Source organism: Capricornis sumatraensis, chromosome 1, assembly GCF_032405125.1.
Source record: "Capricornis sumatraensis isolate serow.1 chromosome 1, serow.2, whole genome shotgun sequence".
NCBI classification, from domain to species: domain Eukaryota; kingdom Metazoa; phylum Chordata; class Mammalia; order Artiodactyla; family Bovidae; genus Capricornis; species Capricornis sumatraensis.
In genome coordinates, this window is record NC_091069.1 from 59,606,793 (window position 1) to 59,632,790 (window position 25,998).

At 51.5% G+C, this 25,998-nt stretch overlaps 1 protein-coding gene across 1 annotated transcript in view; it reads left to right on the forward strand.

Moving 5' to 3' along the window:
* PAX8 (paired box 8) overlaps window positions 1-24,504 on the forward strand; it is a 31,188-nt gene extending 6,684 nt beyond the window's left edge. The window contains exons 6-11 of the mRNA XM_068966796.1: window positions 194-369; window positions 5,222-5,342; window positions 5,776-5,982; window positions 13,668-13,769; window positions 21,630-21,716; window positions 23,428-24,504. Of these exons, the coding sequence (XP_068822897.1) occupies window positions 194-369; window positions 5,222-5,342; window positions 5,776-5,982; window positions 13,668-13,769; window positions 21,630-21,716; window positions 23,428-23,504 (770 nt within the window). The 3' untranslated portion in view covers window positions 23,505-24,504. The remainder of the gene's footprint in view (window positions 1-193; window positions 370-5,221; window positions 5,343-5,775; window positions 5,983-13,667; window positions 13,770-21,629; window positions 21,717-23,427) is intronic.
* Window positions 24,505-25,998: the final 1,494 nt, after the last annotated feature.

The window sequence follows — 25,998 nt, forward strand, 5'->3', positions numbered from 1 at the left end:
CTGAGTGACTAATACTACTACTACTGATGAGACAGAGACCCCCCCTAGGCCCAGGACTTTGTGGATTGTCTCTAAGCCATCCGGAAGTCTTGCTCTTCCCTCTTCCCAAGTGAGTCTGCTTCCCAACTCTTGCCTGGGCGATGGGTCGACAAGCCCCCTGAAAGCTTTCTCCCTGCTGGGGGATGCCTGCCAGGTGACCAGGACAGCTGCCGGCTGAGCATTGACTCCCAGAGCAGCAGCAGCGGGCCCCGCAAACACCTCCGCACGGACACCTTCAGCCAGCACCACCTCGAGTCGCTTGAATGCCCCTTTGATCGGCAGCACTACCCGGAGGCCTACGCCTCCCCCAGCCACACCAAAGGCGAGCAGGTGAGGGGCCAGCCGGGCACGGGAGGTGAGCAGACAGGTGGGAGGGAGGGCAGAGCAAGACATGGTCTCTGAAAGCTCCCTAATCAACTGGCAATTCTAAAAGCATCTAGAAGTTGCTTGATGGGCCCAGGGCACGTGCTTCCAGCAGCTCCGAGGCCGTCATGGGCATTATTTCACCAGACACTAGCAGCATCTTCCTGCTCATCCTTCCAGTCCCCTGCCTTCCCTCACCTGTAGCCTCTGAGCTTAGAGCAATGCAACCAACCGTGCCATCCCCCTGCCACAGTGTCTCCCCCAGATAGCAGGGTCAGGTCCTACAGCAATAAAGTCGCAGCTCCGGCCTTTACAGCATGACCTCCACTGACACCTCCAGCCCCGCCTCGAGCCACTCACGCCTCCCCACCCCTGTGCCTGCCATGCTCACGCTCCTCTCGTTCACACCTCTCTGCCCTGGCACACGGTGTGCCCGCCTCGCTGAATGCCTTCCTCCCACTTCTCTGCCTGGAAAAGTACTGCTCGGCTAGTATGACTCAGCTCAAGCCTCACCTGGTCCATGAATTCTTCCCTGCCCCTCAGACACGCTTCATTTTCACTCTCCCAGACTTCTGCATGTCCGGGGTGGGAGGGGCCACTCCCCAGAACTCATGGGGTAGCGTCACTGCCTAGCGGACAGAGATGTCAAGATACAGCACATTTCTTGAGCACAGGGCAGCATCTCAAGGGATCCTTTTTACCTCCAGCATCTCCCATTGTGCCCCTCTAACAGATGCTTAATTAAGGTAGACTGAGTAAATGCACGGAGAAGGCACTGGCGCCCCACTCCAGTGCTCTTGCCTGGCAAATCCCATGGACGGAGGAGCCTGGTGGGCTGCAGTCCATGGGGTCGCTAGGAGTCAGACATGACTGAGCGATTTCACTTTCACTTTTCACTTTCATGCATTGGAGAAGGAAATGGCAACCCATTCCAGTGTTCTTGCCTGGAGAATCCCAGGGACGGGGGAGCCTGGTGGGCTGCCGTCTCTGGGGTCGCACAGAGTCAGACACGACTGAAGTGACTCAGCAGCAGCAGCAGCAGCAGAGTAAATGCAATGAGAAATGCAACCCGAGAAATGCAAGCTACAAGCAAAGTTTTATTCCCAGTGTTCAGGACAGGTGAAATGGCTTATCAGAGGCTGGCTTCTATGAAAGACTGGCAGAGATGTCCAAAGTGTCTCCAGGAGCCAAAAAATGACTCCGCACCTCTGTTAATTATCTTCTGTCAACACCACAGTCTCAGTGTCTTCCCCATCCCCCAAACCAACACTATCAATCAGCTGAGGATTTTCTCTAGAGCAGTGTCTGCTCACTCCTCTCAGCTCAAGGTGTCATCTGAGCCAGGAGTGAGGTAAGCCCGTGTAGCTTTAAGATCTGAGCAGGACAATGGTGATGATGCCAGTCACCGGCTGAACCACTGCCAGTGACCGGCTGGGTGGCTGGGCCCTTGCCAACAACGCAGCTGGGCAGGCAATCTGCGTCAGCGATTTTATCAGCCTCGGCTGTGGCAACCAGGAGGGCTTCAGAGAAGGCTGGCTGTCAGCAGACCTGGGGAGAGGGCAGGGCGATCAGCCACGAGTCAGCACATGGCTCCCCAGGCCGGGGTTGACTGGGCAGGAGGGGAATGGGGCCACAGCGGTAGGTCTGCCGGGAACCTGCTGTGAGACATGGACCCCACACAACTCAGTGTCCTGGTAGAGAAACCTTGCTGCTGAGACCCACTGGGTTGTGCAGAACCATTCCTGAGCTCCCTTACCCCTCTGAGGGACCTTGCTTGATTATAAGAGTCCCAAGACCCTACTCCAAACTGACATCCATACATAGGGGATCATGCCAATGGAGAGTCTTGAGCCAGAGGGCCCGCAGGGCCCATTCAGTCCAGTCTTTCCATCTGCCTGGAGAGGACTAGGGCTAAGGAGGGTGGAGAGAGCTGACAGGAGTGAAAGTTCGTAGAGCTCAGACCTACAGGCCCTGGTTTCATTCACACTGGTTCACTGTCACCTGTTTTAAATATGGTGCTCCTATGCGAGTTCTTATTTGAAGACTGGAAAAAGAGAACTTAAAAACCACACAACTACTCTACTCCTTCATCCTACTGTTGAGGAGATGGAGGTTCAGTCATGTCCATTACTGATTCAGTGCCTCGCTCAGCTAATCACTCCCTCCCTCATTCATTCCCCTGCTCGATGTGGAAGGACAGGGAGGACCTAGCCTGTGCCTGGGGCTCCTTGCCTTTCCCACAGCTGCCATTGCTGCCAAAGGAACACCCCAGTGTCCTCTTGCTGGGCAGGGAAAGGGCCTCTGGTCTGGGGAGCTGAGAGAGAAGCACGGGTCCTCACACCTGACCTCAGGATGGGGCAAAAGCACGGCCATCTTTTCTGTAAAATCAACGAAAGGCAAAGCATTCAACATAAACATTTCTGTGGGCTCATTTCTGGCTGCTATTTTACTACCAGGCACAGTTAGGAGTCTGAAAAGCTCTTGTTCTTCTATTTCACAAGTGTATCAAGAACAGATCAACACAGTGTGAATATTATGATGACAGAGCCTCAAGAACTGGGCAGCTTGTGACCCTTCACATAACTCTAAAGTAGCTATTTATTGAACATGTTTGTTACTAAGCATTTTGTGCTAGGTGTTTAATGTAGGTATATAAAATCTCCTTTAATCCTTGCACCAGCCTTGTAAAGAAGATCTATTATCCCTGTTACCCAGGTGAGAAAACCAAGGCCCAGAGAGGTCAAGGAGACTAAAGCTAAGAGTTCAAACTTGTCCAAGTCCTGAGGAATTGTGCCCTCTGCACCCCAATTCAAGTCCCACCCCAATAAGAAATCCAATCATCCTTGATATGTTTAAGGCATTTAGGGTAACATTACTGAAATGTGTGATTTATAGGTTTGTTTGTTTTTCACTGAATTGTTAGATTTTGGAGAGCTATAGGATTTTGAGGTGGGGCTTCCCTGGTGGCTCGCTTCCCTTGTGCCTCAGCTGGTAAAGAATCTGCCTGCAATGTGGGAGACCTGGGTTCGATCCCTGAGTTGGGAATATCCCCTGGAGAAGAGAGCAACGACTACCCACTCCAGTACTCTGGCCTGAAGGGTCATAAAGAGTCAGACACAACTGAGCGACTTTCACCTCCCTGGTGGCTCAGATGGCAAAGAATCTGTCTGCAATACAGGAGACTTGGGTTCAATCCCTGGGTCGGGAAGAGCCCCTGGAGAAGGGAAGGGCAACCAACTCCAGTATTCTTGCCCGGAGAATTCCATGCTCAGAGAGCCTGGTGAGCTACTGTCCATAGGGTCGCAGAGTGTCAGACATGACTGGGTAATTAACACCACCAGGATTTTGAAGAGGTATTTTGTATCAGATCAACATGTCCACAAAACATTTTAAACTTTTCTTACACTTTCTAGAAGTCAGGCATTTTGTTCAATTTCGTGAAACCAGGCTCTAAGTAACTCTACCCTGCCTAGAAGCAGGAAGCTCCCTCAGAAGGTGGAGAACCAGAGTGCCATTTAGTCAGTAATTGCTGCTACAGGCTAATGGTGCCCTTGTGGTCTCCAGAGTTGACTGCAACTTCCATAAGTCCCTGGCATGCAACCAGAAACTGCTGTGGCTCCTTGGAGAACCCAGCTCAAATCGTTGAAAGTGATTGCCTTTAGAGAGCTGTTATATAACCACGGAGCACAGGCCTTGGTTTCAGTTTTTGCACACCAGTTCACAGAGCACATTGGTGACATGTGTGATCTGCATGTGGGGAGCAGAGGTGTGGGCTATTTCATGGGCTGATGGGAGGGTATCATGATGAGGGGTGATGTACCCTTGCCTTTAATTGAACAAGTTCTTCTTGGAAGAAGCATTGGAGGAGATGGCCCACTCAGGTCAGGGGAGGCTCAGTGATGTCTAAAATGAGGTTCACAAAGAAAACCCCTGGGGGCACTTAATAATTTTTAAACAAAAGGAACCACAAATATCATCTTCAAGCTGAGTGTGCACATTTGTATTTGCTTGGACATGGAGAGAGAGGGAAGAAGCCTACCTATTTTGCTTAGGTGTCAGATCTGTCCTTTTACTGAAGGAGAGAGCACAGGGGCCAGGATCAGATTTAGGACATTCACCTCTCTGGTCTTCAGGCTCTCAGCATCTCAGACATAATATTGCTTGCCTACATCACAAGGCTGTTGGGAGAAATGGATCAGGATAACACAGGCAACATCTAATGCCTGCCCTCTTTACATGTAAGATGTTATGATATTATCCACCGCAGAGCAGTGGTTGAGAACATAGGTCCTGGAGTCAGACCAGGGGAGTGTGACCTGTGGGAGTGTGAGAAGTGTCTTGACCAGCCCTGTGCCTCCATTTCCCATCTGGAGAATATTTTAATGAAAGGAGGAAAGCACCCTGAACAGTCCCACGTGCTAACTGCCCCAGCCCTGCATCTTGCCCTCCGTGGGCCCAGAAAGGGTGAGGAAACCCGGAAGGAGCCCAGCATCCAGCCAGGGTGTGGTCCTTAGAAGGACCCACTCTCTTCTGTGTCTGGCGCCGTTGCCACCAGCCAGCCTTGAATTCCAGAGCTGTCGGAGGGCGAGTTCTGCCCCTGGAACTGGGAGAAAAACAGAAGGGCTGTGAGTCAGAGAATAAGAACTGATTAAACAGACTAAGTGGAGTCAAGACTGAGCGACTGAGCGGGAAGACGGGACAGAGGAAGCGGGTATTTTCTAGGGGGAGCCGGCTGGCGGGGGTGGGGTGGTGTGGGGGGCTTTAAAAGGAGAGCCTGCCGCCCACAGCCTCTGTGCGCTCACTTCTTCTTGTTCCCCAGGGTCTTTACCCGCTGCCCTTGCTCAACAGCGCCCTGGACGACGGGAAGGCCACCCTGACCCCCTCCAATACACCCTTGGGGCGCAACCTCTCGACTCATCAGACCTACCCCGTGGTGGCAGGTACGATGCCCAGAATCTCCTGGGCCATGCGGGGGCCGGCTGGCGGGCAGAGCTGGCTGGTGGAGAGAAGGAAGGTGTTAGGGCCCTGGGCCTGGAGAGGAGAGGGGGACTCTGCTGGCCGGTCAGCAGGTGGGTCGAGAGGATCTCGCCTTCTGTCCTCGGCCCTTTCTCCGCCTGCCCTCCAGCGCGGGGCACACGCAACCTGCGTCTACACTCACAGAGGCACAGCAGGGAGGCAGAAGTGCCCTCTCACCTCCTCCCCCCACCTGAGTGACACCGCGTAGCCCCGCCCACTCCCCACGCCCCGCCTCAGGGAGGAGCCCGCCCGCGCCTCGCCGCCCCGCCCCTCCCGCATCTCATGGCTTGGTTTGTGCATGTTCCCGCCCCATCATCTCACACCCCTCTCTCCTTGTTGTCTCCCTCCCTCCGGCAGATCCTCATTCACCCTTCGCCATAAAGCAGGAAACCCCCGAGGTGTCCAGTTCTAGCTCCACCCCTTCCTCTTTATCTAGCTCCGCCTTTTTGGATCTGCAGCAAGTCGGCTCCGGGGTCCCAGCCGGTGCCTCGGTCCCGCCCTTCAATGCCTTTCCCCATGCTGCCTCCGTGTACGGGCAGTTCACGGGCCAGGCCCTCCTCTCAGGTACGACAGGGAGGTCCCGGGCCGTACAGCCATCGCGGGGGGCGGGAGGGGGAGTCCTCACGGCCGGCCGCCAGTTCCCTACTTTGGGTCTAGCCCCTACTCCCCCCGAGTCCTCTCCACCATCATCGTCTTCCCTCATTCCTCCGGCCGCTTTTGGAGGCGCCAAGATGCTGTCCTCTATGCCTGCAGAGTCAGGCCGTGGGAGGGGCAGGCACTCTGGGGGTTCTTGGAAGTGGGGGTGCCTGGTGGATTTCCAAAACCTTGCCCCAAAGCCCCATGAAAATGCCAGAACCCTAAGACCAGGAGCCAGACTTCAGTAAAGCCCCAAACCCTTGGTCTGGGTAAAAAAAAATGCAAAAGAAAAGAAAAAGAAAACTCTGGAGAGAGAAAGGCATTGGCTTTGGGGGCCAAATTCTGGATCAATTTTCTAAGGATGGAGGGTCAGTCCCAATTGGGTCCCCATAGTGTAACTCTTGTGTCCCTAGCTTAAGTGTCTCTCTTGGAGGACACTCAGGCAGAGTGACTCACCAACCCAAGAGATAGGAAAACAGGGGCTTTTCATCAAGACCCTCATCCAACTCAAGGCTGGAAGCACCTTAGGGACATTTAGTTCAAATCTCTCCTTACACTGATGGGCAACAGGCCCAGAGAGAAAGACCTGGCCAAAATCCCTGAATAGGAACATGGTGACATGTCAGCCTGTGTGCGCCCTGTGGATCAGATCCCAGCAGAGCTGAGTCTCCCTGGCAGAAGGACACTGGCCCGTCCAGGCAAAGTCTGAGCAGTGGCTGAAAAAGTCAGAGGTGTTTGGCTAGGCAGGGAGAAGGCCAGAGGTGGAGTGAGGGAGGGAACAGAGGTCCATAACAGTCTTCAGATATTTGAAAGGCAGCCACAGAGATGAGACTATTTCAGAAGTGGGTCCAAGGCATTGAACCAGGACCCAGGGAAGAAACCAGGAGTGGGCCAGCCCTTCTGGACCAGTGGTTTTCAAGCTTGCCAGGCCTCACAACACTCTCTTGAAATGAAAAGTTTGACAGAAGCCAGGTATCCAGACCAGACAAATGAAGAGCTGCTCTGTCTGAAGTAGGGGCTATGCCCAGGGAAAACCGTTGCACTTGAAAATCACTGCATCATAAGAACCAGACCTCTGTCCACCCAGAGGGAACTCAAGGTCATCTTATTCAAGTCCATTGACCCTTCCTTATAACTGTCTCTACATTTCATGTCTGTCTGGCACCTAGGACTTTTTTTTCCCCCCTCTGTGCATCCCCGTGTCTAATGAAGGAGGACCTCTTAGAGGAGGTGGGCACAGAGGTAGAGGGTTCATAAAGGAAGCCCAGCGTGTGGGCAGAGAGGCAGTGAGGAAGGATCTGAAGCAAGGAGGAAAGTGTTGACTCAGTGCAGAATTTCAAAAGAGGGTGAAGTCAGCGGAGATGGGTCATTTGTTTTGACCAAAGTGATTAAAGAAGAAAAGGCTGTGAGCTGAGTGAAGTGATGTCAGCCAGAGAAAATGGGACAGGGTTAGGAGGGGAGGGAGGAGGGGGAGAGTCGGAGAGACTTAAATGTAATGTGTGGTGGGGCAGGGCCCAGTCACTGGGCACCACTGCCTGCCTGTGTATCTGGTGGGCGATGGCCAGGAAGGCCGAGAAGAGGCAGGTAAGGGATGATGGTGTGGGTGAAGCATGTGGTGTCGGGGAGCAGTTCTTCACTTACTGGGAATTGTGAAGAGGCTGGGCAGGATCAGCCAGAGAGGAGCAAGAAGGACCCAGGGCAGTGGGAAGCAGATATGTCAGAGCACAGACCTGGGCATTGGTGTGAAGTGTGGTTGAAACAGCCCAGTGCAGAGAACCTACCCTCAACCCCCTCCTCTACTTTCTCCCCTCCCTTAAGGGCTTCAGGCACCTCCAGACAACATGCGATCAAATCAAGGATCATGGTTCCAACTTCTACGAGCTCTTAGTTTAACGGACATGTCCTGTGTCCATTGTCCATGCAGGACTGGGAGGTCATCCCTGCATGGGGCAAAGCAGCAGGCAGCAGACACACAGTGGTCATTCAGGCGGGGGGCCCCCAGAGGCAGACCCTGGTGAGGCTGATGTGCAGGGTGTGATCCCCGTGAAGGCTGTGGAGCCCAGCCTGAGGGTGAAAGAGGCAGCACGGAGGCAGAGGCTCTGGGAAGAGCAAGCAGGGCCCAGGCTTGGAGAGGCTTGGTCTAGATGGTTACTAAGAGCAGGAGGCAAGTCAAGGCCACAGTCCACAGAACTGGGCCTGCCCTGTGACTCAGCACAGGAGTTCAGGATGGCTGGTGTCCATGCTGAGCCCAGGTGGTGGCCTGGAGCTCCTGAAAGACTGTCCCCTTGCAACCTCCAATCAAGATTGGACCTAAACGCCTACCACGTGGCTGAGCCAGAGTGAGCAGACTGGGGAGACGGGGTAGGAAGAAACCAGATTAGGAAGGGAATAATTTGAGACTTCTTGAATATCCAGTGATTAGGACTCCACAATTTCACTGGTGTGGGCCCAGGTTCAATCCCTGGTCAGGAAACTAAGACCCCATAAGCCATGGGCACCATGGCCAAAAAAAAAAAAAAAAAGGAAGGGAATGATATCAAGAGTCTGGGGGCTGGAAACCTATGCAAGGGAGCAAGAGATTGATTTGGAAGAATAAAAAGAAAGCCAAGACCAAATTAATGCAAGGTAATGATGCTACAGACAGGGGAGAGGATGAAGGACTAGGTAAATTTTCATTCCATAATCATCACCTATCTGAACGCCCTCCCCAGCTCTCCTCCTCTGAGTAGCTACCTATGGACTGGACCCTGCCTACCGCCTCCCACCAGGTCTTTGCCTGCCTCAGAGTCACCACCAGGTCACGTTCTCCCCAGCCCAGCCTCTGCTAATGCAATGTTAAGGATGTTTTTTTCTGGGTCTCAGCTTCTCCCTAATCAGCGAAAAAAGAAAAGAAAAAAATCTCAGGGTTTGGGAGGCAGGAAGATTGCCCCTAAAAGCTCCTCCCAGATGCCCCTGTCTAGCGTCCCAGCACACTGACCGAGAGCAATATTGATGCTGTCCTTGTCCTGTCTGTTCCCCGCCTGACTCCAGCTCAGCTGTTGAGGAAGCCCTGACTTTGGCTTTATCATCAAAGAGTCCGTTACCCGCCTCCATCCTTCTGTGCAAAATTATATTTAATCCTGCCAAAGAGATTTCTGGATTGCCATAAATTCTCCTTGCTATCAGAGCGAGATAAGGAGTTGAAAAGAGGTCACATAGAGGGCGGACATCAAAGGAGCCGATAAATGGTCTGAAATCACCTCTACCCTCAGAATTCCCCCAAGTCCTGGTTTTCTGATGCTGGCCTCTATCGATACGTAGGATATTTACCAGCATTTCTGTGGTGCTAGTGTTTTCTTGCAGAACCTGACTTCCTTTAATATGCAGCTTTGTCTACATCAGCTTCTTTTCATATATATATATAATTTATTTTACTTTGTGTGGCTGTGCAGGATCTTTGTTACTGTGCTACAGTAGTGAGTTACCACTTTATTTCTCTAGTTGGGGAGAGTGGGGACTACTCTCTAGTTGGATGCGCGGGCTTCTCCTTGCGGTGGCTTCTCTTGTTGTGGAGCTGTAGGCACACAGGCTTCAGCAGCTGCAGCTTGCTCGCCCTAGAACATAGGCTCAGTAGTTGTGGTGCACATGCTTAGTTGCTCCAAGGTATATGGAATCTTCCCAGACCAGGGATTGAACCCATGTCCCCTGTATTGGCAGGTAAATTCGTATCCACTGGACCACCAGGGAAGTCCTACATCCGCTTCTTAAAAATAGAACTATTTTGAAAATATATTTGAGTGCAGAAGAGATGGAATTACAAACCAAAGATAAGCTTATGGTGAAGAGCCTTAAAAATCAATTAAGTCTAGAAAATAGGCTGTGAAGGCATGCCTCCACCTCATGGCTTCTGTAGTTTCATTCCTAAGAAGGTTGTAAAGTTCTTGGCTTTGGGGAAAGAAACCGAATATTTAAGGAATTGAAGCAGAGTCCTGGAGCTTCCCAGGTAGCACTAGTGGTAAAGAATCTGCCTGCAATGCAGGAGACACAGGTTCAAACACTGGGTTGGGAAGATCCCCTGGAGAAGGGAATGGCAACCCTCTCCAGTATTCTTGCCTGGGAAATCCCATGGACAGAGGAGCCTGGTGGGCTACAGTCCATGGGATCCCAAAGAGTCAGACATGACTGAGCCACTAACACTTTCACTCTTTCCTGGGGACTAACGGAAAAGTTGAGGGTGAAGGGTGTCCTGAAGACAGTCTCAGCCGGCTTTTCAAGGGGGCCAAGTTTCAGGGGAGGAAGCCTCCCGGAGTTGACGCTCCAGCATCTGACTCAGACACCTCTGTCCCACTGGCAGAAAGTTAGGTGACTGAGAAATGAAGATTAAAAATCGCAGAATACAAGGGAGTAAAGCTGATGAAATTCAATTTCCAAGAGCATTTTAGGGGCTAGTTCTCGTGGGATGGGACTGAGGAGGGCAACTGTGACTAAATTAAATCATGGCTTAAGGAGAGCTTGTGTCCTGGTGCTCTGTCCCCCTGAGCTGTAGAGCTTAAGAAGCAGCAGGACCTGGTGATGGGAAAGGACAAGATGAGAGTAACATGAGAAGGGGAGATGTGGGACCACGGGAGCCCCAGAGAGCACCTAGGCCGATAATAGCTAATAGGTGGTCTGAGAGCGAGTACTTACCCCCAACCCCAGTCACAGCAGACATAGATACAGCCTCAGAATCCTTCTCAACAGTGCGACAGGAAGCCCCCTCCCAATCAATCAAGTACTGATTTAGGTGAACCCAGTGTACAATCTCTCATCCTACCGAGCTCTTCATAAGAGAGATGAGAAGATGCAGGCCAGGGAAATTAAATACTGTCCTCCCTGGCCATAATCTAGACCTAGATGTCTGTCCATCTCTCGGAAGTAGGGAGGGAATAGGAACGGGGAAAGGCTTCAGGCCTGAGTTAGCCGTCGCCCTCTTCCGTCACTCTCCTACTCACGTCACATCCGCCCTCTGTCCTGGATCTGCCCACAGGGACTTCATGCCACTCCTTGCCTCTCGTGGGCTCTAGTACCAGGGGCTTCATCAAGAGTCGAAGGGGCTGAGTCTGAGAGCTGATTGTACTGCAGTCTTTTTTGAAGAAAGATCCAATTTTCTACCTGTGTCCCCCTGTCCTTCTCATTATACTGAAGTTCCCCTTCTATCACCTAAGTTGCCAAGCCCTCGTTTGTTCAGGCCTGTGTCAACTGAACACATCTGTCAAATTCCAGTGGGTTCTACTCTGTTTGGTCCAGCACCAACCACTGCCAGGCAGTATGCTCAAAACAAATTAGGAACTTAAGGGGTGGTGTCCATTTTTACCAAAACATTCACACAGCTTTGAACCATGAACACCAATAGCTCTTTCCAATAGGATTTATTCTGTAGGGTTTCCCCTTGGCATGTAATAACTTATAGAATGTGTCCATTGCATGAATCAGTGTGCTCCTGTGGCATGAAACTGTTGACTCTGAATGATGCTGATAACATGATGGTAATAGTAATAAGGTGTGTATGGCTACTTTCATTTATTTATTTATTTTTTCTCATTTTACATGTGAAGAAGCTGAGGCTTAGGGCATGTAGGTGGCTGGTCTGAGGGCACTTGGAAAATTAGTTGAAGAAGCAGAATGAGGACCGAAGTCCTCTGATTTCTGGACCCTTTCCCCTAGAGGAAGGGTGAAAGTCCAGGAGGCCTGGTCTTGTCTCTTGAGCCCCCCAGGCTTGGCTCCAGTACCCCTCCCAGTCTATCCTCCCTTGACTTAGTGCCTAGCCTTGCTAATTTACATTCTTGCTTACTGCTGTATCCCCAAGTGCTTCTTAAAGTGCCCAGGATATCAGGATTAATCAATATTTGTCAAATGAATGAATTGTCTTCAAAGAATCTTTAGAAATAGAGGTAAGGAGGCAGTTACTGCTATATTGACAACTTACAGGGTTCTGTGAGAGGTACCTTCTCTTCCACTGTTGCTAGGCACCCCCTAGAGGGTCTGACACAAGAAGGACCCCAAGGGTGGGGGTGGGGGGTTGATGGAGGGAAAATTGGGCAAACAGTGCCATGGTGGGGTGGACTTGGTAAGCTGGTTGACAGAGGCTCACAGGGAATCCATGTGGGTCCTAGGAGGAAAGGCAGCCCCCAGTGTGGAAAGAGGTAAAGGCATTTTGATAAAATCGTGATAATCTAATCCAGTGGTTCTCATTCAGAGGTGATTTTGCCACCCTGGGGTCATGTGACAATATCTGGAGACATTCCGGGTTATTGCACTGGGTGGGAACTTACTGGCATCTAGAGGGTAGACCCCAGGGATGCTGTCCAACATCCTGTAATGCACAAGACAGCCTCCCCCCACCCCCACCCCCCGTCACGGAGAATTATCTGGCCCCAAGTGTCAACGGGGATGAGGTTGGGAAACCTCCTATCTACCTCACAAACATCACCAAAAACTCAAGACAACCAGATGACTTCATCATCAAATGGGGTGTTTTGAGAGGGAAGAGAGTGAAACGTGCGTTCTTTGTATATATGCTGGGACAGTATTCATCTCCAGGCAGATTGGGATGTCTTTTCACCTGGTCAAGAATCCTTGGGTGAGGGAGGATCCTGTGGGCCTTCCAGACAGGGGCCATGAAAGAAGGGACACGGGTGGGGGGGAGGATTGTGGTTGTTGGTACGTGGTGTGGATGGAGAGAAATCACCAGGTTAAATGGGGTCTCCAGAGTGGGAAGGCTTGACTACCTGAAGGAGAGGAGAGGCAGAGCCAGAACATCAGAACTTCACGGAGCAGCCTCCATGTCACCAAGGCCGGAATATTCCCCACAAATTATAGATAAACAAAGAGAGGGATACTTGTCTGTTTGGCTGAAAGTAGTTCTTTTCAGGAATGGCATGGATAGATGTCAGTGGTTCACAGGCTTGTGTAAACACTGCCTGTCAACCCACATCTCCTTTCCAGGTCAGGAATAGGCAACATGTTTCATGTCCCTTGCAGCTCTGATACGTTATATCCACCCGCAAGGCCAGGTTGAGGAGCAGAAACCCCATTCTGGCTCAGAGGCAAAGAGTGTGGTGATTGATTAACAATGTCTGGCACAGGTCCAGAAAAGGACAGTGATGGACCAACCAGCCACCCCTTTGCCATCCCTTCACAGGGCCTTGACCTTGGTTCTCCTGGGAGCTGGGGCTGAAAGGGTGGCCAGTGGCCAGTGACCAGTGGCCTCTAATGTGTTTATTTCGGCCCGCTGTGCTGGCTGCTATGCGAATGCCACAGGGGACCACAAAGACCTAGGAGACATGGCCCCCAGCCTCTCGCCAATACCATGACGATGACTAAGATTCTTGTAAATAAAATCATTGGAGGAGAGGGAATAATAGAGGCCTGTAATAGCCAGGCCTCTCCTACATGGTGGAGCCCGTGGCCCGGTGAGGGCCCACTGAGTAGAGAGGAGCTTGGGCTCAGAGAAGGAGAGGGAAGTAAGCCCAGAGAATGGCTGGGGAGAGAGTGGGAATGGCAGAGGTCAGGCTTGCAGAGCCTCCGCGGAGCAAGACAGTAAGTACAGGAGCCCACAGTGGCCCGCCTGATAATGCTTTGCTGTATTTTTTCAGGGCGAGAGATGGTGGGCCCCACACTGCCTGGATACCCACCCCACATCCCCACCAGTGGACAGGGCAGCTATGCCTCTTCTGCCATCGCAGGCATGGTGGCAGGTAAGGGGTGGGCCTGGGCAGGAGGGGAAACATTGCAAAGAGGAAGTGGTGGCCACAGGTGGAGCAAGAGGGTACAAGAGGTAGGGTGTGCCCCAGGCATAGACTTTCTGGACACTGAAGGATGGACCAAGGGATGCAGCTCCTTGTTAACACCAGGAGAAAAGACCCCAGTACAGTCCTGGTCCCTTAACTCTCCCTCCAGCTCAACCCGCTTCTTCCCAGAGGCTCACTATTTCCCATCATGATGCAAAGGAAGAGGCTGAGACAGACTAACATTCAAATCAGAGCTCTGCTATTTGTCCCAGTGATTCAGTAAGCCTTCATAGAGAGTCATCCGGGAGCCATTAGACAGTGGAGGTAAACCTAAGCCCAGCTCTTAAGCACCCTGTGGTCTCCCAGTTATTTACCTCTGATGAATCCTGGTTTACCCTTTCTGAAAAATATGAGTGTGAATGGGGTTGGTGATGATGGCGATGAAGATGATTGGAATATCCTTCACACCTCACATTCATTCAACCCGGCACAGTCAGGACCCATGGCTTGAGCATTCCAAAGGTGCTAGAGTGTGAGATGAGCAGGGAGTATGTCTCCATCGTCACTTGGACAGTCCTGGAACCCTCCCCAGCAGTCCTGGGGGTCTGTTTGTCTGACAGGATGATCATCACCCAGCAGTGACTTGGGGTATCAAGGTCTGGACAAGTGAGAACAGTGGGAGTTTCTCTGGGTGCATCTCATACTTTTAGGAACCCTACAGGAAGAACCTCAGAATGGATAGGGTGGAGCCATACACATAGGGTCCCTGGTGGCTCAGATGGTAAAGAATCTGCCTGCAATGCAGGAGACCTGGGTCCAATCCCTACATGGAGAAGGGAATGGCTACCCACTCCACTATTCTTGCCTGGAGAATTCCATGGACAGAGGAGCCTAGAGGGCTACAGTGCATAGGGTTGCAAAGAGTCAGACCTGACTGAGCAACGGACACTTTCAGAGCCCTTTGCACTGCCCAGAGAGGTCTGAGGACCTGGAGCTTCTGGAAGAGGCTCTGAATCAGGGCATCTGTGACCCCCCCTTCTCCCCACCAGCCTACCTGCCTCTGACTCCAGAGACTCAAGGCCTTCACCCAGGCCTGCTTCCCCTCCCCCGCCAGCAGGGGTTATTCTTTACCAGCCACCCACTGCGGGCGCCCTGTGTGAGGCAGGTGGGCTGGGCGCTCCTGGGCAGAGGGAGGGGACAGAGGAGGGAGGGAGGGAAGGAGGCTCTGGGCTCCCTGGGAACCCGCTGAGCTGGCACTTGTTGCTGCCTGGTTACCGTGGCGATGTGCTTAATGCAGCGTTGAAAATACAGAATACTGACTCCTCTCTCCCTCCTGGCCCCAGACTCCCTCCCTCCCTCCCTTCCTCTTCTGGAGCGTGAAATGAGATTGGTCAAGATAAAAAAGGAAAAGATTCGGTTATTTTTTTAAGAGTGTGGATAATGGGGCCTCTCAATCACAATCCCAGGCTCCAGTCAGTGCCCCCATCCCCCTTCCAACCTCTCCACCTTTCCCTGCAGCCTGCTTAGAGGAGGAGGAAGAGACAGAAAGCCCAGGGCTTTTCTCTTAATTATGAATCATTTCCCGGGGGCAGGCCCAGGGCACAGGGTTCCTGGGGCCCAGAATGTGACCTGTGAGGTAGCTGGGAGGCGCAGGCCTCTCATCAAAGTCTCCCAGGTTGTTTCTCTAAAGACCTCATCCTGAGTGGGTGTTGCAGAAAAAAGAAATAATAATAACACAAGTACACCGTGGACCACAAGTGAATTCCAAGAGGGGGTTTTCCTGGCAAGGTGGATGGGCACCCAGTAAGTTTCACACAAATCAGTTTTTAGAAAATGCGATGTTATTTAAACGCATCCCTTGGTTCCTAGTAACTCGGTGGTACAAATGAATTCTTAAGGAATTTTTTTGGTAGAAAACTATTTGTCCATTTCTTACCAGTGGTTATAATCTCCTGATTGATTGAAGGGGGATTTCTTCCATTAAAGTCAAACTTTCATTGAGTACCTACTGTGTTCTAGATAGATACAAAATGCTCTCAGCAAGGCATGCCAGTGACAGTCTTCAGTCAGTTGTAGAAGGACAGAGGAGATCATTTGTTTGTATTTTCTGGGTGCCCGGCCATTCATAGGTATAAGTTTATTTCTCATTGAATCCTCTCCATAAGACTGGAGCATTGATATAATCTTAGGTTTATGTAGATAAGGAATCAAGCTTAGAAAAGCAAAGTGGTGTGCTTGGGGACCATAATTATAATCATACTAAGTGGCTGGGTTGTTCAAACACTATTCTTTTGATTTTCAAATCTTGCATTCTTTCTGCTACACCACACTGCCTCCCATCATATCAGAAGTAACGACACGGGCTATAAGAGAGCAACACAGGAGCAAGACCCGGGCACAGATTTCTCTTGACTATTCATCTTCTGTTTTCCCTTCTAATTGTTGCTGTTGCTCTTCCTGCCCTGTTAATACTGTTAATGGCCCTCTTATCAGTTTTGGAGCTGAACAACAACTCCGATAGATGGATACACCCATCTATCTCTCCATCTTTCCATACATTCATCTTCTCACACATTTTCCCGTATATCCATGCATATTCTTATCCATCCTTCCATCATTCTGTCATTCAGCCCTCTATTCATCTTTCCTTTATCCATCCTTTCTTCCATCCATCTACCCATTTTTCTATTCATGCATCCATCCATTCACCTATTCACCCATCTTTCCATTCATCCATCCATACGTCAATTCATTCATCCATTCTTCTGTCAATTCAACCCTCTATTCATCTTTTCTTCACCCATCCTTCCTCCCATCCATCTATTCATCTGTCTTCCATCATCCATCCATCCTTTAGTTCATCTATTCAATCTTTTATCCCTCTGTTCATCCTTCCATGCACCTTTTCATACGTCTATCCTTTCTTTTATCCATTATCCATACTTCTGTCATCCATCCTTTCAACCATCCTTGCATCCTTCCATCCATTTACCAGTTTTCACTTAACAAATAGGAGCTGAGATTCTCTGGTATGGGATGCAGTGACCAAGCCAGGTCCATTTGTTTACGGAGCTTACAGCCTAACAGCGGAGAAAAAAGTATAGTAAACAAGTCAACGAATGAATCAACAAGATAATTTCAGATAGCGATAAGCTCTGGTTCAGACAATACAATGGGATGATGTAATAAAGAGCTGCAGGGAGAAAAGATAACTACTTTAGATTGGGTGATCAGGAGAGGCCTCTCTGAGAAGGTGTTCAGAGTGGTCAGCCAAGTGATAAACTGGGGCAGACCATCCCCAGCCCAAAAGAACAGCAAGTGCAAAGGCCCCAAGGTAGGAACCAGTAGTGTAGCATGATTACACACGGGAAAAGTGTGAGCATAACTGAGAACAGGGAGTGAGTGGGGAAAGCACTACAGAATGAAGAGATATTGGTAGTGGGGGGGAAGTGGGAGGTCAAATTTTAAGCCTGCCTGGGTCACTGGGAAATCAGATGGTAGACAGTCAGAAGAGGACACCTAGAGACCAGGTAGGGGAGGGACAATTGCAGTGGTTGATACAGGGCATGACAGTGGCATGCGCCAGGGAAGCAGCAGGGAAGGAGGAGAAAAGAGACGTTGAGGATGTAACGTATTTTGGTGGTGGAGCCAATAGCACTTACTGGTGAGTTGGCCATAGGGGTTTAATGACAGAGGAAACAAGGATAAGTCCCTGGTTTGAGGTTTGGGAAAAGGCATGGGTGGTGGTGGCAAGTATATATAGGAGATCAGAAGAGGAAATGGTAGAGTATTTGGCATATGGAAGTCAAGGATTCTATTGGGCCATATTAGGATTGAGACACCTCCTAGATAATCAGTTTAATACATCAGTAGGCACATGATGTATATCTATAGTCAGGAAAGACTAGGGCATACATTTCAGCCATTGTGCAGAACTGTTATTTAATGCTTAAGGGATTATGCAAGGTCACCAGAAAGAGGATGTGGATGGAAAATCACAGAAGGCTCACAAACCAAGCTCTGGGGTCCTTCAACATTTAGAGATATAGCAGAGAAGGAGCCAACAAGGCAAGAGAGCAGGAAAGGCCAGTGGGTTAGGTGGCAAACCAGGGGAATTGGCACCATGAAACCCAAAGGCAGGGAGGGAGTGATGAACTGAATCAGAGTCAGCCAAGTGACCTTTGGAGTGATCGGGGTAGAGGTTGTAGGGATTTGAAGGGATCAGCGTTGGCCTGACTGGAGGGGGGATGAGGAGGTGAGGGCAGAGACCATGGATCAGAGAAGGGCTGTGAGCTGCAGAGAAATGTGGGCTAAGAAGAGGATTTCTGAAAGAGAAAATAGCAGAGCCTATTGGCTGGCTAGGGGAATTGACAAAGAGTGAAGAGAAGGGATAAATTATGAGGACCCAGTCCATGGAAAGATGAGTGGGGTAGGATACAGAGCAAAGAGGATAGGTTGGCCTCTCATGAGAGCAAGGACATTTCATCTGCTGTGGATGAAGGTGGGTTGACGGACGTGATGGTGAAAGGATGCCGCACCTAGGGGTGTACCACCTCCTCAGCCCCATCCTCTCCTCCACTACTATGTGACCAAAGCACATAGGTACCCTGTAAGTGTGCACTGGATAAATGAACAAGTGAGCGAGTGAATGAATGCATGAATAAGCGACACAGTGAGGGGCAAATACGTTGGGTTTTCCACATTTCTTCCTGTCCTTTGGAGCTGGCTGAGGTTGGCATTGGCTGGAGTAGGGTCAAGGCCTGAGAGCATTGCTAAGGTACAATTGGCTTTCTCCAAGGATGCACTGAAAGCAAGGAGGCGTGGGGTATACCAGCAGCACACAAAGCAGATCACACTGTGAATACAAGAAAGAGCGCTGGAGGAGGCACCGAAGGCCAGGGTCCTAGCAGGTTCTGAGGGAACATGTGGCCTGGGGCAAATGTCTTTCCCTCTCTGGGCAGCAGTTTCTTCATTTGTGAAACGAATGGTTCGGCTCGGTTCGGTTTAGTCACTCAGCCGTGTCTGACTCTTTGCGACCCCATGAATCGCAGCACGCCAGGCCTCCCTGTCCATCACCAACTCCCGGAGTTCACCCAGACTCTCGTCCATCGAGTCGGTGATGCTATCCAGCCATCTCATCCTCTGTTGTCCCCTTCTCCTCCTGCCCCCAATCCCTCCCAGCATCAGAGTCTTTTCCAATGAGTCAACTCTTCACATGAAGTGGCCAAAGTACTGGAGTTTCAGCTTTAGCATCATTCCTTCCAAAGAAATCCCAGGGCTGATCTCCTTCAGAATGGACTGGTTGGATCTCCTTGCAGTCCAAGGAACTCTCAAGAGTCTTCTCCAACACCACAGTTCAAAAGCATCAATTCTTCGGTGCTTAGCCTTCTTCACAGTCCAACTCTCACATCCATACATGACCACGGGAAAAACCATAGCCTTGACTAGACGGACCTTTGTTGGCAAAGTAATGTCTCTGCTTTTGAATATACTATCTAGGTTGGTCATAACTTTCCTTCCAAGGAGTAAGCGTCTTTTAATTTCATGGCTGCAGTCACCATCTGCAGTGATTTTGGAGCCCCCAAAAATAAAGTCTGACACTGTTTCCACTGTTTCCCCATCTATTTGGCATGAAGTGATGGGACCGGATGCCATGATCTTCATTTTCTGAATGTTGAGCTTTAAGCCAACTTTTTCACTCTCCTCTTTCACTTTCATCAAGAGGCTTTTTAGCTCCTCTTCACTTTCTGCCATAAGGGTGGTGTCATCTGCATCTCTGAGGTTATTGACTGGATGAGGTCATTAGTTTCTTTCTTTCTCTTTTTAATCCCTCATTTTCCTCCCTCCTTTCTCTTCCATGTATTTGTGTTCATCTGACCTGTTAGATTAATCCCTGCCCCTAATGAACTCCCTGTGTTACTGCCTGTCACTAATGCCCTGGACAAGGACCCAGAAGCCTTCCTCTCCTTCAGGCTCTTCCTCCTTGCTTCCATTCTTCCTGTGCAATTGCCTACCTCTCTGGCAGGAAATCAGCACCCACTGACCCCAACTCAGGCTTTAACACTAGTTGGATGATGGATGTGGGGCTCTGGTGAGCTTTATTTTTGTGCCTGCCTAATGGGGAAATCATAAATGCTGGCATTCCTTGCCTGCTTCTTCTGTTCCAAGAGTGGTGCCATAAGCATTTGATGTATGTTATCGAATTGAATCCTCCCCACAACCCCATGAGATAGGGGCAATAATCTGCCCCGTTTGACAGATGAGGAAACTAAAGGTCAGAGCAGCTCAGTGACTTGTCCAAGGTTGCACAAGTCGGAAGTGGGGCACAGAGATTTGGCTCCAGGCAGGCCGGCTCCAGAGCCAGGCAGCTTCGAGCCCCACTCCCAGAGTCTGGGAATGAGTTCAGGAGCCAAAGAAGGCACTTGACTTGTAACAGCAGGTGAGATTCTGGAAGGCGGTGTGGACATTCATTGGAGTTCAGGATTGGTGGGAACCTCGCTTTGTGGATGGAACTGTCTCCCAAGTGCATAAACGGATGGTCTGGAATTTCGAGTGAAGACCCCTCAGGTCAACTTCTCCTCTGCCAATTTCCCATCTGTGGGATTTGAGGCTAACTCCTTACTCATGCTAGACTCCAGTTTCCTCTTCTGTAAACTGGCGTTATTGATGGGCGCCTCTCAGTTGTGAGAATAAAGGGACGTCGAGTGTGGGAAAGTGCTTTGCCAACCTTAAGCTCCGTCTGAGTTCCAGCAGTAATTGCGGTGGTCTGCTTTGTTATTTAAGGGAATTCTCAAGTCATTTCTTTGGTAAGTAATTCTAGTGAGGCCAAGAATCCACTCACAGAAACAGGTGATCTGATTTGCTTTGTGTAAGTCGTGTGCTGAGTTTTCTTCAAGTGGCAGGTTTGAGATGGGACAAGAGTCTCTTCAGAGGAAGTCTCAGGACCCATGCTCTCCAGGCCCCTCCCCTTTTCTGCCTTTCATCCTCTGCACCCATCCCCAACCACACACACACACACACACACACACACACACACACACACACACACACACACACACACACACACACACACACACACACACACACACACACACACACACACACAAACTCTCTCTCCCCACCACCTCTGTAACAAAGCATATTGAAGGAGGCTACAAAGAACCCACCTGACAATACAGGAGATGTGAGTTGGGAAGATCCCCTGGGGAAAGAAACAGCAACCCACTCCAGTATTCTTGCCTGGAAAATCCTACGGACAGAGAAGCCTGGCAGGCTGCAGTCCATGGGGTCGCAAGAGTCAGACACGACCTAGTGATTAAACAACGACAGCACAGTTTATACTCCCTCGAGTCCTTCCTTGACCTCTAACCTCTCTCACTCACATTGACCCCTCCTGGAAAGACCTTTCTACACAAAGTCCAGGCAGCAGCAGAACTGATTAGAACCTGGTACCTGGTGTCACAGCACAGCTTTCAAATTCCACCAAACCCTGCAGCTGTGTGAGCTACAAGATCCCCAAGACTGTTTCCTCATCTGGAAAATGGGCATCATGATAACATCTACCTCCTGGGGTTCCTGTGAGAGCTGTCGTGTCAGGGCGGTACCCCCAGTCCCTGACGGAAAAGGCACTGGCCCCCAAAGGAATGCAGACGGAGGGGCCTCCACAGGGCTCTTGGAGGGGTCTCCTGAGCTCCCACTGTCCCTGCCCTGGCCGCACCTGTCCCCCAGGGCTCGCTCTGTGTCCAGCCTGCAGACCCTCATCCCCCAGTCCCAGCCCTCAGGCCGTGAATCCACCTCATGGGTCTCTCACCTGTGTGCCTCCCACAGGAAGCGAATACTCTGGCAACGCCTACAGCCACACCCCCTACTCCTCCTACGGCGAGGCCTGGCGCTTCCCCAACTCCAGCTTACTGAGTAAGTTGCCTCTGGGGCCGTCGCAGGCCCTCCACTGTTCGGGGTGGGTGGAGGTGCTAGGTTGGACCAAAGTGGTCTGAGAGCTGGGAATCCCCAGTTCGATGGAGGGCCTGGAGAGACAGGTGTTATCCATAATCCGAGCAGGTCAGGGAAGGGCAGGGTACCAAGTTGTCTGGGGGGAGAGGTGGAGGGGAGACTCCTGGGCATCACTCATTTCTCTGTCCTGAGGCCATGTCTGTGAAATCTGTTCTGTGTAAGGTTCAGGGCTCAGGCTTTGGGAGGGTGGGGCTGAAGGGGACATCTCTGCAGGATGGACAGGATGCTAAGAAAGTTCCACGGGGAGGGCACGTCTCTATGCCCCTGCGCATCTAGGAGGGTGCCAGCAACCCTCCTGCTGGGGAGCGTGCTGATTGCAAACAGTGCCATCCTGTCGCTCTCATTAACCATCTAAGTGGCTCGAAAATACTCATGATTCAGCCCCAAAGCCCTTACACAGAGACCCTCTGTTCCACCATATTCCTGATATTTGGCTTGAGATGTGGGCATCAGCCTTCAGTATGGAGGTCTGGATAATGAACTGGACTGCAGGGCTTCTCATCGGCCCCTCTTCCCCTGGGCCGGGGTTGGGTTGAGAAACCAAGGAAATCAGGAAACCAAGCCCCATAAATGAACGTGAGGGATCCCTCTGGAGTCTCCATGAAGGGATGACCTGGAGGGTTTGGGAGCAAACGTGAGCCCTGTTGAAGCTGCAGCGCAGTGCAGCCGACCCCAAGGGTCTCCATTCCCAAGACCCCCCCTCCCCTCCTGTTACCTCCTCATGTTCCAGGAATGACTAGGAGGCTGACTGACTTGGGCTCTGTTTGCCATGTGAGTTCAAGCCACCCTTAGGTCCAGTTCAGCTCAGAAAGATGAGGGCATAGAGATGTGCCCTCCCCATGGAACTTCCCCTGGCCGTCCATCCTGTGGGTGTTCAGAGCAGCCTGGAGGAGATTCTCAAATCCACATATCCCTTGAGCAGTCAGCTTTCCATCCCCCCTGGTTCCTAAGATCCTCTGATCTTGTGCAAGACCCCCCCTCCCCCTCCTGTTACCTCCTCATGTTCCAGGAATGACTAGGAGGCTGACTGACTTGGGCTCTGTTTGCCATGTGAGTTCAAGCCACCCTTAGGTCCAGTTCAGCTCAGAAAGATGAGGGCATAGAGATGTGCCCTCCCCATGGAACTTCCCCTGGCCGTCCATCCTGTGGGTGTGGAGAGCAGCCTGGAGGAGATCCTCAAATCCACATATCCCTTGAGCAGTCAGCTTTCCATCCCCCCTGGTTCCTAAGATCCTCTGATCTTGTGCCTTTCGGGCAAGGCCAGGGAACACCCCAGTGATCCCCCAGTCAGTACTTGATTCTTCAGGGCTCCAGTCGTAACGTCTGTTGCTTGCCCTCTCTCAGTGCAAGGGTGCTGAAGGTCAAAGGAATCGTGGGGAGGGGAGGGGCAAGAAGCCACTGTTCTCCTTCTGGCCAGAAACTCAAAGGTGAGGCCAGAGAAGGAGGAAATAAGGGCCAGAGAGGAGTTAATCTTTGATGATCAGATAGGCCAGAGGGATCAATGATTAACTCACGCTGTCTTAAAGGTTAGCAGAGGCAGGGGGAGGCTATGGTGCAATTTTTTTCTTCTGACCGGCACTGTTGTTGTTGTTCTTTTTTTTTTGAACCTGTCCAGGTTCCCCATATTATTACAGTTCCACATCAAGGCCGAGTGCGCCGCCCACCACCGCCACGGCCTTTGACCATCTGTAGTTGCCATGGGGACAGTGGGAGCGACCGAGCCACGGGAGGACTCAGCCTGGGACAGGCCCCCGAGAGTCACACAAAGGAATCTTTATTTATTACATGAAAAATAACCACAAATCCAGCACTGCAGCTCCCTCCCTGTGTGGCTGATTCAGTGAACCATGAGAGACAGGATGGTGGTGGAGGAGACGCCACCAGTCCTCCGGGACTCCTTAATGAGGGACAAGAGTCCCAGGGGGACACACTGTCCCATTCCAAAGAGACAGAATCGGAGGAGAAATGTGGAGAAGAGGGCTGCAGAGGGATGGCCCTTGGGGCCCACAACGGGCTCCAGGGCACACAGAGGCGCCTCTGTGTCTCCATTGTCGACACGCTCTAACGGCCATGGTCTGTGAGCGCTTCTGCCCAGCCTGCAGCCACAGTGGGTGCAAAGGCTCACCCCCACCGCCACCCTGAGAGGCACCGCCTTCTCTACGCAGCTTGCTTGGCTCTTCCTGCTCGTCCCTCCTGGTCACAGGCTCAACCCTGGGTCCAGCCAACCAGGAGCTCCAGCCGGTGGTCAAGGTGGTCAGCCCCCTGCCTTCCCCTTACCTGCTGCTGTGAATGTGCCAATTCCATCCCAGGGGCTCCCCCGCAGTGGAGAATCCACCCCTCTCCTTGGCAGCCAGACCAGCCCATTACAGCTGGAGACAGACATTCCAAAGCACCCCTCCCACCCCGCCCCAGGCTCTGGGGGGTGGCGTGCAGCCCTGCCCAGAGTAGAACCAGGCACTAACTGGGGACCCCGCCTCCTGCTCCCGACAGCCCTGCCAAACCCACAGCGACCAGAGACCCTGACACAGCCCCGCCTACAGTTCCCTCTCTGGGCCCCACAGCTCCCACCCCCGCCCCCCACCAGGCCTGACTGTAAATACTGTAAATGAGCCTCAACTTAAGTCACACTACCCCTTTCCTCTCAGTATCGTTTCCCTGCCATGTCCAGCTTCTCTCCTTGACGCTTCTTTCTTTTTTAAAAGACAACCCACCATTGCCATATGACTCAATAAACCATTGCTCTTGGTCTCTGGCTTTGGGGTTGACTGGGTAGGAGGCACCCTGTGACAGGGTTTTCTCCAGAAAACCTCAGAGCCTAGCAGCCAATGAACTCTTATTGGGGCTGCGTGTTGAAAGGACCACTACTGTCCGGGAGAACCCTGACTTAGCATTCTGCCCCAGGGAGATATGTTCGACACCAGGCACACCACGTACCCCAGGCTTTGATTGTTCCATCTCTGAGTCAATGAGAGCAGAAAATAAGCAAGTGGCCTGGTGCCCGACCAATCACAGACTCCCCGCAGGTGGTGGCTGCTGTTACTTACAGGAAGCCAAAGAATCAGCCAGGAAGGCTGGTGACAGATCCAGGAACAGCGCCACACAGGAGCCTGCATAAACAGCTCTTAGGGTCCCTGAGGTGTGAGAGGAGGGACGAGAGAAGACAGTTATTGGGCTCAGCTGCCTGGGAAAGTGTTGAGAATGTCAGTCGCTCAGTCATGTCCAACTCTTTGTGACTCCATGGACTGTAGCCTGCCAGGCTCCCCTGTGGTACTCTCCAGGCAAGCATACTGGAGTGGATTGCCATTCCCTTCTCCAGGAGACCTTCCCGACCCAGGGATCGAACCAGGGTCTCCTGCATTGCAGGGACATTCTTTACCGTCTGAGCCACCAGGAGCTGCATGGGATCCTCACATAAATGAACCTGAGATTTGCCCTATTTTACATATGGAGAAGCTGAGGCTCAGAAAATAAAGAAATAACTTGCCTGAGGCAGGAAGTGGTAGATCAAAACCTCTTACCTTAAGTCCAACACTACGGCTTAGCACCACGGGCACTCATCAGGGATACCAGGGGTTCTAGACCCAAGGGAGATCCAGGGACTACCCCTGAGAGTCTAATATCTTTTGGCTTGGTTCCTAAGTATTGGGTTGGCCAAACTGAATGAACTTTTGGGCCAACCCACTGTTTGGCAATATTGTAGGACTTCCCAGGTGACGCTAGTGGTAAAGCACTTGCCTGCCAATTCAGGTAAGCGTCTTGAGTTGGATCCCAGGGAAGATCTCCTGGAGGAATTAATGGCAGTCCTCTCCAGTATTCTTGCCTGGAGAACCCCATGGACAGAGGAGCCTGGCAGGCTACGGTCCATAGAGTTGCAAAGAGTTGGACGTTACTCAAGTGACCACACGTGAAATATTTGGCAAGACTGGGTAGTCAAGAAGCCGGGGCCAGGAAGGGGTGAGGGAGTTACTGTGGGGGCTTAGAACAACCCTCTTCTGTGAAATTCCACAGAACAAGGTGGGAAATACAGTGGTGACTGCAAGGGCTGGCTCTGTCCACAAGAGGATGCTCGTCCCATCAGCGGCTGCCTGGTGTCTGTGTGGACCATCTTCATTAAGGACCCAGCTGGAGCGAGGCCGGGGTTGGGGGGCAGGATGCCCAGGACAATGCTGACAGTTGGGCAAACAGC